Source organism: Vulpes vulpes, chromosome 9 (assembly GCF_048418805.1).
Source record: "Vulpes vulpes isolate BD-2025 chromosome 9, VulVul3, whole genome shotgun sequence".
NCBI lineage: Eukaryota > Metazoa > Chordata > Mammalia > Carnivora > Canidae > Vulpes > Vulpes vulpes.
This window is the reverse complement of record NC_132788.1, coordinates 61382680-61396288: the sequence shown is the minus strand read 5'-3', so window position 1 is coordinate 61396288 and position 13609 is coordinate 61382680. Positions and strand designations below refer to the sequence as shown.

The 13609-nt window shown below is 47.8% G+C and overlaps 1 protein-coding gene across 1 annotated transcript in view; it reads left to right on the top strand.

Moving 5' to 3' along the window:
- IRAK2 (interleukin 1 receptor associated kinase 2) overlaps positions 1–13609 on the top strand; it is a 62141-nt gene continuing 48532 nt past the window's right edge. Inside the window, exons 1-2 of the mRNA XM_072720348.1 lie at positions 1–229; positions 8383–8565. Of these exons, the coding sequence (XP_072576449.1) occupies positions 136–229; positions 8383–8565 (277 nt within the window). The 5' untranslated portion in view covers positions 1–135. The remainder of the gene's footprint in view (positions 230–8382; positions 8566–13609) is intronic.

Below are 13609 nucleotides of genomic sequence, written 5' to 3'. Positions count from 1 at the left end.
CGGGAGGCGGAGGCGGCGGCTGGGGGGCCCCGCCCCGTGGGCCCCGCCCGCTCGCGGAGTAGAGGAGCCGGGTGCCCCGCGCGGCTGCCCCAGTTGCCCTGGCGCCTGCCCGCCCGCCGGCCCCGGAGCCCAGCCATGTCCTGCTACATCTACCAGCTGCCCGCCTGGGTGCTGGACGACCTGTGCCGCAACATGGACACGCTCAGCGAGTGGGACTGGATGCAGTTCGGTGAGTGGGGTGGGGGTGGGGGTGGGGCCCCCGCCGCTAACCCCTGCCCACCTCTGTGTAAGCGGGTCCCTTCCCGCCCCGGGTCTCGCTGTGTCCTCGGGCCGCCCACCGCCCGGACCCGCCCCGGCAGGGGCACGGACGCGGGTGGTCTCGCTGAGGTCCCGCCAGGCCTGCAAAGTGCATTTTTCTCTGGTCCCGCCGTACAGACGGGCAGGCGGAGTGAGGGAGGTGGAGTAACTTGCTGCGGCCCTGACGTCGCTAAGGGGCAGGGTGGGATTGGAACCCTGGTGTCCGACTCCACCAGGACGTCCGGACTCCTGGGGTCTGGCTGATGGATTTGAGCGAGCGGGCGAGCGCGCACCGGCAGAGGTAGTGGCAGAGGCGGAGAGAAGCAGGCTCCCCGCTGAGCGGGGAGCCAGGTGGGGGACTCGATCCCAGACCCAGCCAAGGCAGAAGCTCAGCCCCCTGAGCCGGCCTGGCGCCCCTGCTGTGTTTGTTGGTTTGTTTGCACCTGCTGATCTGCGGGGAGTGCCTGGCATCTGGGTGGACGCCGCCAGAGTGGACCTTGGGTTCCCAAGCAGAGGGAACCTTCCAGGCTCCACCTCCTCCCAGCTAGTGACTTTGGACGAATTGCTTAATCTCCCTGAGCCTCAGTTTCTTAATCTGTGAACTGGAGGTTCTTGTGAGTAATTAAAATTATATAAGAGGCACCTGACACTGAAGTGCCAGATTCTAGTAAGTAACAAGGAAGTATTAACAATGATTATTTTTACGTTTGAGGTCAGTGTAACTGGTGCCACTTAATTTTAAAAATAATCTAGTTTCTTTCAAATTTAGTTTATGATATGCATATGTATGTACTCCTGTATATACAGGAGTATATGATATATACATACAGTATATGATATATATATATACAGTTAAAAATAATAGAATGAATATGTATGTGTTATCCATCCAGTTTCAGCAAATAATATACATTTTAATCTAGTGGTTCTCAACCAGGGTGATTTTGCTCCCAAGGGAAAAATGTCTGGAGACCTTTTGGTTGTCCCCACTTGGGGCGTGCAGTGAGTAAAGGCCAGGGATTTTGCTAAACATCCTATGATGCACAGGACAGTCCCCTCCGCATAGAATTATCTGGCCCGAAGTGTCAGTAGTGCTCAGATTCAGAAACTCTGTTTTAAACTAGTAACAAAAATAATATACGCCTATTGAAATATGCTGTGGGAAACAAAGATTAGCTCAAATTCCACCACTCAGGGATAACCATTTTTATTTGGATGCCAGTAGTATTAGTAATGATAATAATAATGAACAGCATCAACAACAGCTGGCACTTACTGGCTTCTTAATGTGTGCTAGCAGAGTGCTATATGGCTTATACTGTCTAGTATATAACAATAAACATTTATGTGCATATATTTTTTCACAAATTCTATCATTTTTTACATTCTAATAGCTTGTATTTTTTTCCGCTCGAAATACCTTTTTTTTCTCCTTGCCAAGCAGTGTTCTTTTTCTTTTTTTTAAAAAAATATTTATTTATTCATGAAAGACAGAGAGAGAGAGAGGCAGAGACACAAGCAGAGGGAGAAGCAGGCTTCATGCAGGGAGCCCAATGTGGGACTTGATCCCGGGACTCTAGAATCACACCCTGGGCTGAAGGCAGGTGCTAAACCGCTAAGCCACCCAGGGATCCCCATCAAGCAGTGTTCTTTAGCAACATGGATTTAGGTTTTTATTTTTAGCATTTATTTTTGTTGACGATTTTTAATGGAAAGAAGCAACAAATGCATTTACAAATGTAAATGATATGCCACAGGTAGAGAGAAGGTAAATGTCTTTCCTCTTCCTGGTCTTCAGCCTCCCAGTCCACTTCCCAGAGGCAGTTACTGATAACATGTCAGGGCACCTCTGAGAATGCCTTTTACCACCTGGTTTTCTAGACTGCACCATGCTCCTTTGCTCTGATGACCTGTGACTTATCTACTTTGAATGTTTCCTGGGCAGTGGACCAATTTTGTGTAAGAGATTCCCTCTAGTACTTTTTTCCCCCCATGTTGGTCTTGACTGTAAACACTAGAGCAACTTCTGTTCCTAAGATACTTAGAAGGCACCCCTGTGACTTTTTAAAAGCGGCTTTATTAAGATATAATCCACGCACCATACAGTTCACCCATTTAAAGTGTACAATTCAGTGGCTTTTAGTATAGGTAGAGTTGTATTTCCATCTCTACAGTCAGCCTTGGAACACTTTCACAACCCACAAAGAAACCCTGTACAACTTCATTGTCACCCCCGACATTCCCACCTCTCATTTTCCTCAGATTTAGGCATTGCCTATTCTGGACATTTCACATAAATGAATCCTATAATATGCATTCCTTTGTGATTGGCTTCTTTCCTATGGCATTAGTTTTCCAGTTTCATCCATGTCATTCCATGTCTCCGTGCATAATTTCTTTTTATTACTGAATAAATACTGCCCTGGATGGGTGGACAGCTGATGAACGTTTGGGTTCTTTCCACTTTTTGGCTGTTATGAATAAAGCTCCTGTGCACATTTGTGTACAAGTTTTTATGTAGATGCATGTTTTCATTTCCGTTGGGTAGTCACTTAGGAATGGAATTACTGAGTCATAGGATAACTCTATAACATTTTGAGGAAGTGCCAGACCATCCTCCACATTGACTGCACTAATTTACATTCCCTCCAGCAGTGTATGAGGGTTCCAATTTCTTAGTATCCTCCCTGACACTTGTTATTGTCTGTCTTTTCCATTCTAGCCATCTGAGCAGGGGTGAAGTGGCATCTCACTGTAGTTTTGATTTGCGTTTCCCTCATGACTAATGATGTTGAGTATCTTTAATGTGCTTACTGGCCCTCTGTACATCCTCTTTGGGGAATACCTCTGACTTTTTAAGCCCCAGAGACACCAGAATTGCTCAAACTCTTCAAAGACTTCCAACTGCCTTTTGGGATATAATCCAGACTCCACCCGGCCTTCCCAATCTGTCACAATCTGACCACACTGATTTCTGATCTCTTTTTCTTCCACACCCACTCTTGCTTACCCTATTCCAGCCACACTGGCCTCCTTGGTCCAGACTCAGGGCCTTTGCACTTGCTACTCCCTCTGTCTGGGACATTCATCTCCCAGTGTTCACCGTGGCTGGCTTTCTAATCTGCATTAGATTCCTCTTGCTGCTGTAACAAATTACCACAAATTTAATGGCTTCAAAACAGCACACATTTATCATGTTACAGTTCTGGAGGTCAGAAGTCCTAAAATCAAGCTGTCAACAGGGTTGCATTCCTTCTGGGTGCTCTAGGGGAGGATCCATTTTCTTGCCTAAGTTTTTCAGCTTCTGAAGATTTTATTTATTCATGAGAGACACAGAGAGAGAGAGGCAGAGACACAGGCAGAGGGAGAAGCAGGCTCCCTGTGAGGAGCCTGATGCAGGACTTGATCCCAGGACCACAAGATCACGACCTGAGCTAAAGGCAGACACTGAACCGTTGAGCTACCCAAGTGCCCCAAATTTGCAGCTTCTAGAGGCTGCCTGCAACGCTTGACTCAGGGCCCCTCCCTCCACCTTCAAAGCCAACCACATAGCATCTTCTTTTATTTTTTTTATTTTTTTAATTTATGATAGTCACAGAGAGAGAGAGAGAGAGAGAGAGAGGCAGAGACACAGGCAGAGGGAGAAGCAGGCTCCATGCACCGGGAGCCCGATGTGGGATTCGATCCCGGGTCTCCAGGATCGCGCCCTGGGCCAAAGGCAGGCGCCAAACCGCTGCGCCACCCAAGGATCCCCACATAGCATCTTCAAGACTCTTTCTGACCTCTGCTTCTGTTGTCATATCACCTTTGAATCTGAGACTGCTGCCTCCCTGTTATAAGGACCCTTGTGATTATATAGGCCCACTCAGGTAATTCAGGCTAATAATTTCTCAGAACCTTTAATGTAAGCCCATCTGCAAGATCCTTCTTGTCATGAAAGGTCCCGTAATCACAGGTTTTGGAGTTTGGAATACTGACTTTGGAGGTCCATAGTTCTTCAGGTCTTGGATCTTACTTCACCTTTATTCCAGAGGTGAATACCCTGCCCCCTGCTACTGTCTGTTTTATTTCTACTGTTCCACCTAACATATTTTGATATTACCTTGTTCATTATTTATTTATATCTCTCTCTCCCTGGAGAATGAAAGCACTGTGAGGACAGGGATTTCACCCCTCTAGTTCAGGCCTGTGTTCCCAGAGCCTAGCACCGTGCCTGGCCAGTGGGCAGACACTGAGGAACCACTTGAATAGATGATGAGCTGAAGGATGTGGGAATGGTGGGGCAGTGGGGGAGTGTGCACTTCTTACCCCACCGAGATGGCTTTGAGCCCATGGTCAGCCAGCTTTCTGTGTTGGGTTGGAGCTTGCTGGGCTGGGAGTCAGCCAGGCCCCCCATTTAGCTGCTTCTTGTCAAGCCACAACACTGTCTGGCTTCCTCATCACCAGAACTGGTGATTGCCATTGTCTTTCCATCTCTAAAGAGTCTCTGCTTCTGCGAGCTATTTATTTATTTATTTTTAAAGATTTTATTTATTTATTCACGAGAGACACAGAGAGAGAATAAGAGAGGCAGAGACACAGGCAGAGGGAGAAACAGGCTCCATGCAGGGAGCCTGATGTGGGACTCGATCCCGGGACTCCAGGATCATGCCCTGGGCCGAAGGCAGGTGCTAAATCCACTGAGCCACTCAGGGATCCCCCTTCTGCAAGCTATTTAGAAAAGAGAGTCCCTTTGGGCAGATTGTGCTACTAGGGCGTGGGAGGAGGGAAGATCCTTCTTCAAGGGATCTAGAAAATCACATGGCCCACATATGCGTGCTCTTTGGATCTGACAATTGTTGGCAGATATTTTGGCTGCTTCCTGTTCATTTTCTGTGATTATAGCGGTATCTGTTTTTGCCCTTGGGGGAAAACAGGCTTCTTACAGCTTCCTCCAGGTGTATTCCAAGGGGGTATGGAGGCAGGGGTTCCTTTGTTGGACTGTTCCCCACCTTGCTCACTCATGCATGTGCTAGCTTTTGTGCATAGCCCTGCTTTGTCCCTGTCCAGCTGTGTGATTATGGTCAAGTGTCTGCCTCTCTCTCAGCCTTTCATTTCCTCCTCTATCAAATAGCGGTGAGTCACTGAGAGGTTTAGGGGACAGGTTGTGTGGAAGTTCCCTAGTGTTTTTCTCTTTCTCTTAGCCAGGGAGGAGTCACATCACTCCTGATGAGGGTCATTTGACCCTAAGCTGGGTCATTTCAGGAGGCTGTGTCATGTCTGGTCTAGAAGGTTATGAACATGGCAAGATTTTCTATTCTCAGGTGAACTCCTATGGGATTCTGGGACTCAGACCTGGAGGGACGTCCCACATAGTGATAACCATAGGGGACGAAAACACGTTTTCATCGAGTGTAGCTGGTTTAATGAGTACAGCTCACACCTATATGACATTTTCTATGTCCAAAGCACTATTCCAAGTACATCTGTGTATGTAACTAATCTGACCCTTGCGACAGTTTCTGAGGCAGGTGTGGCTGTTATCCTCATTTGCAGATAAGGAAACTGAGGCACAGGGAGGGAGGAAGGGCTTTCCCCAAGTACACAGCAAGTGAGTAGCAGAATAGGATTTGAACCCAGGCCTCAGAATCCAAAATCTAGGCCCTGACCCACCATTGTACTATCCTGCTGATAGAAGTATGTATTTTTATTTTTATTTATTTATTTTAAACATTTTTAATTTAAAATTTTTTATTTTTTAAAGATTTTATTTATTTATTCATGAGAGACATACAGAGAGAGGCAGAGACATAGGCAGAGGGAGAAGCAGGCTCCTTGCACAGAGCCCGATGTGGGAGCCAATCCTGGATCTCAGGATCACAACCTGAGCCTAAGGCAAACACTCAACCACTGAGCCACCCAGCTGTTCCTGAAGCAAATATTTTTATATCATTTGAAAAATCAGCAGCAAATGTATGAGCAGTGCTTTTCTTGGGTTCATCCAAGTGAGATGATCACAGAGACTTTCATTTTTTCCATTAGCCAAAATCTTCTATCAGCAGGTATTTCCTATGTGTGTTGAGTCCAGAGCTAGGAACATCATAGGGTCTGCGGCAGTGACTCATTCCACTGAGATGTGTGTCTTGTCTTGACCCTGTTCTAAGGGCCTGGTTAAATGTTAATAGGTTGACACTGGAAGCTATGTCACTGTCACAGGAGTGTGAGAACAACAAGGCACCTTGGGGCTTAGTTCCTACTTGGGTGGTGGCCCCTGTAAGGAAGCTCATCCCACAGAGCTGTGGGTGGAACATCACACTAGGGCTTCTCTTTTTCCCATTACATCACGCTGCCTCTGAAGAGTGGGAGGTGTGCCAGTGAGCAGCTTGGTGTGCAGGGAAGGGGTGCAGGGAGAGGGTGCGGGGGAGGTGTTCCTTCCTCTTCCCTCCGCTCTTTTCTCTCAGCTTTTGGAAGCAGCTCCTGACCCAGCTAACATCATTTCCCACTGACCAGGAATCTGGCCTGGGGTTTCCAGTGACTAAAGTTGCCACTGAGAACTTTCCATCCCTAACAGGCTTTCTCTCTTCAGGAGGCTGTCTCAATCTTCCTCCTTCCCCTAGAGAGAGGGGATTGTGCAATGTGATCATGTCACTCCCTGGCTCAGAGCTCTTCCATGCTTCTGTGGCTCTTAGGATTGAGTCCAAACTCTATGGCCTGGACTTCGAGGTCCTTTGTAATGTAGTCCTGGGCCTCATCTCTTGCCTCCCCTTCCCCACTCAGTTCACTTATGTTTGTATTTTTCAAACAGGAATCTCCATGGGATTCTGGTTTACTCACTACAGTATCTCTAAAGCTTGTGACAGGCTGAGAGCACAGAATGAATGAACAAACGAACGAATGAATGGCTTAATGTTCACATGGATTCTGCTTCCATAGTTCCTGAAATTCTAGATCTGAAATGTGATTATTTTATTCCTAGTTAAGAAGAAAAAAACAAAGCTTCCTTCACTGTAGTAAATTCAGCAGAATACATGTAACCATTCAAAACGCTGTTTGTGAAGAGTTTGTAAGGACCCGGAAAGTGCTTACCTGTAATGTCAATAAATGAGGGCAGGATGCAAGATCTTACAGGCCAGCAGCAACTGCATCTAGGACTGCTCCTCTGCAGAGGGGTGGGGAGAGTTTTGGAAAGGGAAAGTACCCTAGTGAGAGGCTGTGTAACTTGTTGTATTGGTGTTTTCCTCCCTTCATCTTCCAAGATTTCTTTGGTGAGTAACCATTAATTTTATAATGAAAGATGCAAAGGAATGCTTTATATTTCATATTGCCAGTGGCAGCCCCCTGCAAATTTGGTAGTATTTCAGAGTTGGCAAAGTGATTTTAGATGCATGGGCTCTCTTGATCCCTGGACCAATTCTGTGAGGATGCTGGGCCATGGGTTCCCTTGTGAGTTTGTTCATTTGTTTGTTCCTTCGTTCATTCTTTCATTTCCCCCTGCCAGGCCTGGGACTTAGGGTGGGGAGAATGAGATGCCCAGGGCCGAATTTAAGGAGGCACCTACTCTCCAGCTTCTGAGAGTGAGGGATCAGGTTTGAGGGTGAGCACCTTCTTAAATTTTCCCACCTGAATAGCTCCTTTGCCTCACCCTGGTCCAGGCCTTGCCTTCACTCTATACCAGGTGCTGTTCTCCTTTCTGGGGATCTAAGAGTGGACAGAATGGATAAAACTCTGTCACATGGAGCTTCTGTTCCGGGAAGGGAGGTAAGAGAAGTTCCATTACTTCCCCTCCTTATGGTCGAGGAAACTGAGGCTCGAGCTGGTGAAGTGCCTTGCCCAAAACAAATAAACAACTAAAACTCAAAGCCCCTGATCTTTCTGTCCTGTCGTGTGCTGCTGTGAAGGTGATATTCACACTCAAGTGTAGTTGGTGTGCCAGTCCCATGAGTATCAAGTGGAATCAGCACTATAACTTGGGCTGCCAGCTAAAGGTGGCAGGTGTGATGGAGGGTGAGTGAGAAGATACTGCAGACAAAGCCTGCTGGTCTGATGACCCTCTGCTGGAGGCACTGCCTCTCTGATGCTAAGCAGAGCCTCTTGCTTGCCTTCCAGCCTCCTATGTGATCACAGACCTGACCCAGCTGCGGAAGATCAAGTCAATGGAGCGGGTGCAGGGCGTGAGCATCACACGGGAGCTGCTGTGGTGGTGGGGCATGCGGCAGGCCACTGTCCAGCAGCTGGTGGACCTCCTGCGCCGCCTGCAGCTCTACCGCGCAGCCCAGATCATTCTGAACTGTGAGTATCCGTGGTGGCCCCGTGCAGTTGCCCAGGGGGCTGGTTTCTGCATAAGCCATGCCCTCAGCCTGGAAACTTCTTCATCTTGGAAAAAAAATTTAAATGAGAGAATTTACCAGCCAGCTAAGAAAATCCATAATGGTGGTTACCTATGGGAGAGGGGTTATGTGGCTGGGGATCAAAATGTTAGAGAGAGACTTTACTGTAAGTTCCTTTGTACCTTTTAAGCTCTGCTTCTCTCTTCCAAAAATAAATAATGATTTAAAAAAAAAAAAGAGCCATACATAAAAATCCAAAAAAGTCTACAGTAAATATTATTTATTATTTATTTTTTTAGAGGGTGCAGGAAGGGACAGAGGGAGGGGAAGGGAGAGAGAGAATCATAAGCAGACTCCATGCCCAGTGCAGAGCCCAATGTGGGGCTCTGTCTCAGGACCCTGAGATCTTGACCTGAGCTGAGACCAAGAGTCGAAGGCTTAACCAACTGCGCCACCCAGTTGGTAGTACATTCCTTTTTTTTTTTTTTTTTTTTTTTTGCTAGCACATTCTTTTAATAACTGCATGGTGTTCCTTGGACAGACATGCCCTGATTTATTTACCTCACTCCTAGTGGTAGGTGTTTACATTGCTTCTTATTTCTCTCTCATACACAGTGTTGTACCTTTAGATGTACGCACCCTATCTGCACATAATGTAAGAATGATTTTTTTTTCAGTGTTGGAATGGCTGGCTGGATTGAAAGTTTGTGTATTTTAAGCTTTGATTAATACTGGTATCAATACTACCAAATTATCTTCCTACCCACTATCACAACAATGGTGGGAACATGATTGCTAGCAGGTAATGATCGCTCCCTACCATGAGAAGTGGCTGTAGGGATCCCTGGGTGGCGCAGCGGTTTAGCGCCTGCCTTGGGCCTGGGGCACGATCCTGGAGACCCGGGATTGAATCCCATGTTGGGTTCCTGGTGCATGGAGCCTGCTTCTCCCTCTGCCTGTGTCTCTGCCTCTCTCTCTCTCTCTCTCTCTCTCTCTCTCTGTGACTATCATAAATAAATAAAAAATAAAATAAAATAAAATCAATTAAAAAAAAAGAAGTGGCTGTAAAATTGAAGAAGTAGAATTATGTGAAGTACTTGGCATCCAGCCAGTGCTCAGAGGAAGGCAGGGGGGATTATGGTTACTCCCATCTAAGCCCCCCATTCTTCCCCATGTCCCCCAAATAGACCCCTTCAGTAGGGGGCAGGGAGCCAGTCTTTTAATAGGTATGTCTGAGTACCGCCCAGTGCCTGGTGCTGTCCTGGTTTCTAGAATACAGTGAGGGGCAAAGTGACAGGTCCTTTGCCCTCTTGGAGGACATAGTCTTATGAAGGTATAGCCTATAGACCAGAAAATAAATTTAAAAATAATGGGTTGGAGGTATCAGGTAGGAGAGCCTCCTAGAACATGTTAGTCATGGAAGGGCAGTTGAGGAGGTGAAATTGGAGGAGTGGAAAGAAGACAACCATGTGAAGAGTTGAGGTAAGAGACTCCAGGGAGCGCTTGGGGTTTTGGCAGAACCAGCATAAAGCTGGTGTGGGAGTTAGAGAGCCGTACCTTCTGAGCCCCAGAGACCTGTAGAAGACCCTGTGTGTTGTTCTGACCGGGCTTCCTGGGCTCGGAATAGCTGTTGGCTGAACCAACAGACCCAGGTTCAGCACTTGCCTGACTATACCTCAGGCCTTTTGGAATCATGGAGGGCTTCTGGGAGGGGGGTGGTGGGATCTAAACTAAGGAACTGAGGGATGGGGGCTTAGAGGCCTCTACCCTCAGAGATGTCAGGAGAACAGGGGACATTGGGGTGGTCCTGCAGTTGGGGGTTCTAGAGATAAGCCCAAATCAGGTTCTTGGGGGCACCATAGGTGTAGATCACATTGGGCATAGAAGGCCAGTGGGGTAGCAGGACCATTTCTCCCCCTTAGCCACTTAGCAACTCTCCAGGATTTAGGGTATCTGGGGATACAGGGCTTCTGCACACCCACCAGGTCTCATTAAGTGAAGGACAGTCCCTCCCATGGCAGGATTCCCTGTCTGGGGGCAGGTGGTGGGGAAGATTCCGCTCACATGGCGGAGAGTGACACACCAGTGTGAGACTAGGGCTGCCCTCTGCCCTCCAGCCCCAGCAGTGAAATCTCTAAATTGAGAATGGGGGCAGCCTGGGTGGCTCAGTGGTTCAGCGCCGCCTTCAGCCCAGGGCCTGATCCTGGAGACCTGGGATCCAGTCCTGTGTCAGGCTCCCTGCATGGAGCCTGCTTCTCCCTCTGCCTGTGCCTGTCTCTCTCTCTCTCTCTCTCTCTGTCCTTCTGAATAAATACATAAAATCTTAAAAAAAAAAAAAAAAAGAGAATGGGCATGTTTCAAGGCATGGCCACCCCTGCCTCTGCCCCTATCTGGCAGCTTCCCCAGCTCCCTGTTGTCCTCAGAATGGGGAGGGACGGTCTGCTCAGCCCTCAGCCTTCCCATGCTTCTGGAACTTCCTGAACCCCCTCCCTGCCTCCTCAGCTCTTCTGTCCCGACAGGGTTCCCTTCAGTCCTATTAGACAGCGTCCCTCACCCCCATTCCCTCAAGGCCAGGTCGTCATCCTGGTCAGCTGGGAGTGCCTGGGGTGGGGGTGGGGGTACAAGTAGTCACAGTCAAGTGGTGAGGCAGTGTGGCTCAGCTCTCTGTTGTTAGGTGGGCAGGTACCTCCCTTTCCCAGGGCCTCAGTCCCACCTTTGTCTAGTGGCGGTGGGCTGGGTTATGTGTGAACCCCCTCTGGACACTCAGGGTGCCGTGCCCCCCTCATTTTCCCCTCACACCTGGCAGCACTTGGGTTGGTTGTTGCGACGGGTGCCTGCCCTGTTTAGCTGTGTGCAGCCCTGGCATCTCTGCCTCCACAGACCCTCGCACCTGCTAGACGGGGAGAAATGATTAGCACTGAACATGCCCTCAAATATTTTTCACATTCTGAGAGAGTCAATGATAAACCCTGGATGGGCTGGAAAAGAGGAAAGGAGGGAGGGAGCGTTGGAGGGGGAGGGGTACTGCCACTGGGTCAAGGGCAGTCTGAGTCTAGGGGCTCGGGCTTCCAGCCCAGTCAGCTTTGGGGAGAGGGGCCCACACTGAACCCTGGTTTTGCTTCTGTCCAGCCTCTGAGATGCTGCAGGAGTGTCCCGAGCCCCAAAATTGGCAAAGGCCTCTGATTGGACATATCATTGACATATCATTGACGTCAGAACCTGACTGCTGACCTAATCTTGTACATGTTCATAATGATTCGAGGTCAATGAACAATATAGTGCCAAATTTAAAGAAACACAGTCATTGCAGCATGACTGACACTTCGTTTTAAGCTAACAGTGACTGAGCTACTTCTGATGTGCCAGGCACTGAGCTGCCTGCCTGCCTCCCTCCAACAGGTACCCCGAGGTAGGTGCACCAAGGAGCCCCTTCTCCACCTGTGGAAACTGAAGCCAAGGATGGCTGAGTGAACTCCCCCAAGGGCACAAATAAAGGGAGAGGTCACACCCAGGCATCTGGATCCAACGCCCCCATTCTTAGCTTTTCGCACGGAAACTTCACTGAACAACGTTTGGGTCTCCAGGCAGACATGACATTTTTTTTTTCCTGCCAGTCTCTCTTCTGCTTAGAATTTTACTCAGATCCCTGCTTTCCTTGTCCAGCTGCCGCCAACCTGTCAGACTACAAGAGTCCACCTTGGTTCACCAAACTCTTCTCTCTTCCCCTTCGCCTACTGATCTGATTCGCCCGAGGAAGGGAGACAAGCTTGTTTCCACATCCGCAAATCCCCCGGCTGTTCTGAGAGCCTGGTTGTGTTTTTACTACTGCTTTGCATCCTCAATGAGGGTACTTCTCCTTCCTGTATCTTGCTTCTTTCATTAGTTAGAAAAAAAAGTGCTATAAATCTCTGCCCCGTTTTGGAGGTGAACATGAGGGCATATTCTGTACGTATGAAGCATTTTAAGTTCTGTTGTCCGACTAGTCAAAGCCATTTCCCCTCCCCCATCATGACATCAGGTAAACCTCATGTTGCATTTACTTGCAGAAGATTGTCTTATGAACCTGCCCAGCTGTTTGCATCAGTTTGAGAACCTGACCTCTGCCTACCACTGCTTAAAGGGCTTTAAGAATAGATTTGATAAGGGAAGGGGGCCGGGGCATGAGGCTACTGGGTGATGGGCATTAAGGAAGGCACCTGATGGAATGAGCACTGGGTGTTACAGGCAACTGATGAATCACTAAACTCTACCTCTGAAACTAATAATATACTGTATGGTAATTAATTGATTTTAAATTTAAAAAGAAAAAAAAAAGAATAGATTTGATAGAACCAAGCCGCCCCGGTGACGCAGCAGTTTAGCGCTGCCTGCAGCCCAGGGTGTGATCCTGGAGACCTGGGATCGAGTCCCACATGGGGCTCCCTGCATGGAGCCTACTTCTCCCTCTGCCTGTGTCTCTGCCTCTCTCTCTCTTGCTCTGTATCTCTCATGAGTAAATAAAATTTAAAAAAATAATAAAAAAATTTAAAAAAATATTTGATAGAACCATCCTTGAAAATCACACATACCAGATGTCCTAGACATAAACTGGTTCCCTCGGAGATTTGCACCTCCAGGTAATATATTTGCCTTCAACAGAGGCCTGAAGATGGTGGGTTCCTCTGGGGGCCACGTTGCATCTGGTCTCTTGAAATCAAGTACTATGGCTGGTGTGGTTGTGTAAAGAGCTAGGTCTGTGGGTCCCTGTTCCTTCATATTTTCTCGGCCTTCATTGCCAAGACCACTGTTATTCTATTTGTCAAACTCCTAACATTAAATGTTATACCAATTATAATAAATTAGCATGGGAGGCTTACTACCCAACCACTCATTCTTTTGGCAAATCTGTTTGCCAGGGTCAACCTATATTTATTCTTTGAGCCATTTCTTGATACTCATCTGTATGGGTTTTTTTTTTAAGATTTTATTTATTTATTCATGAGAGACACAGAGGGGCTCAAAGCAGA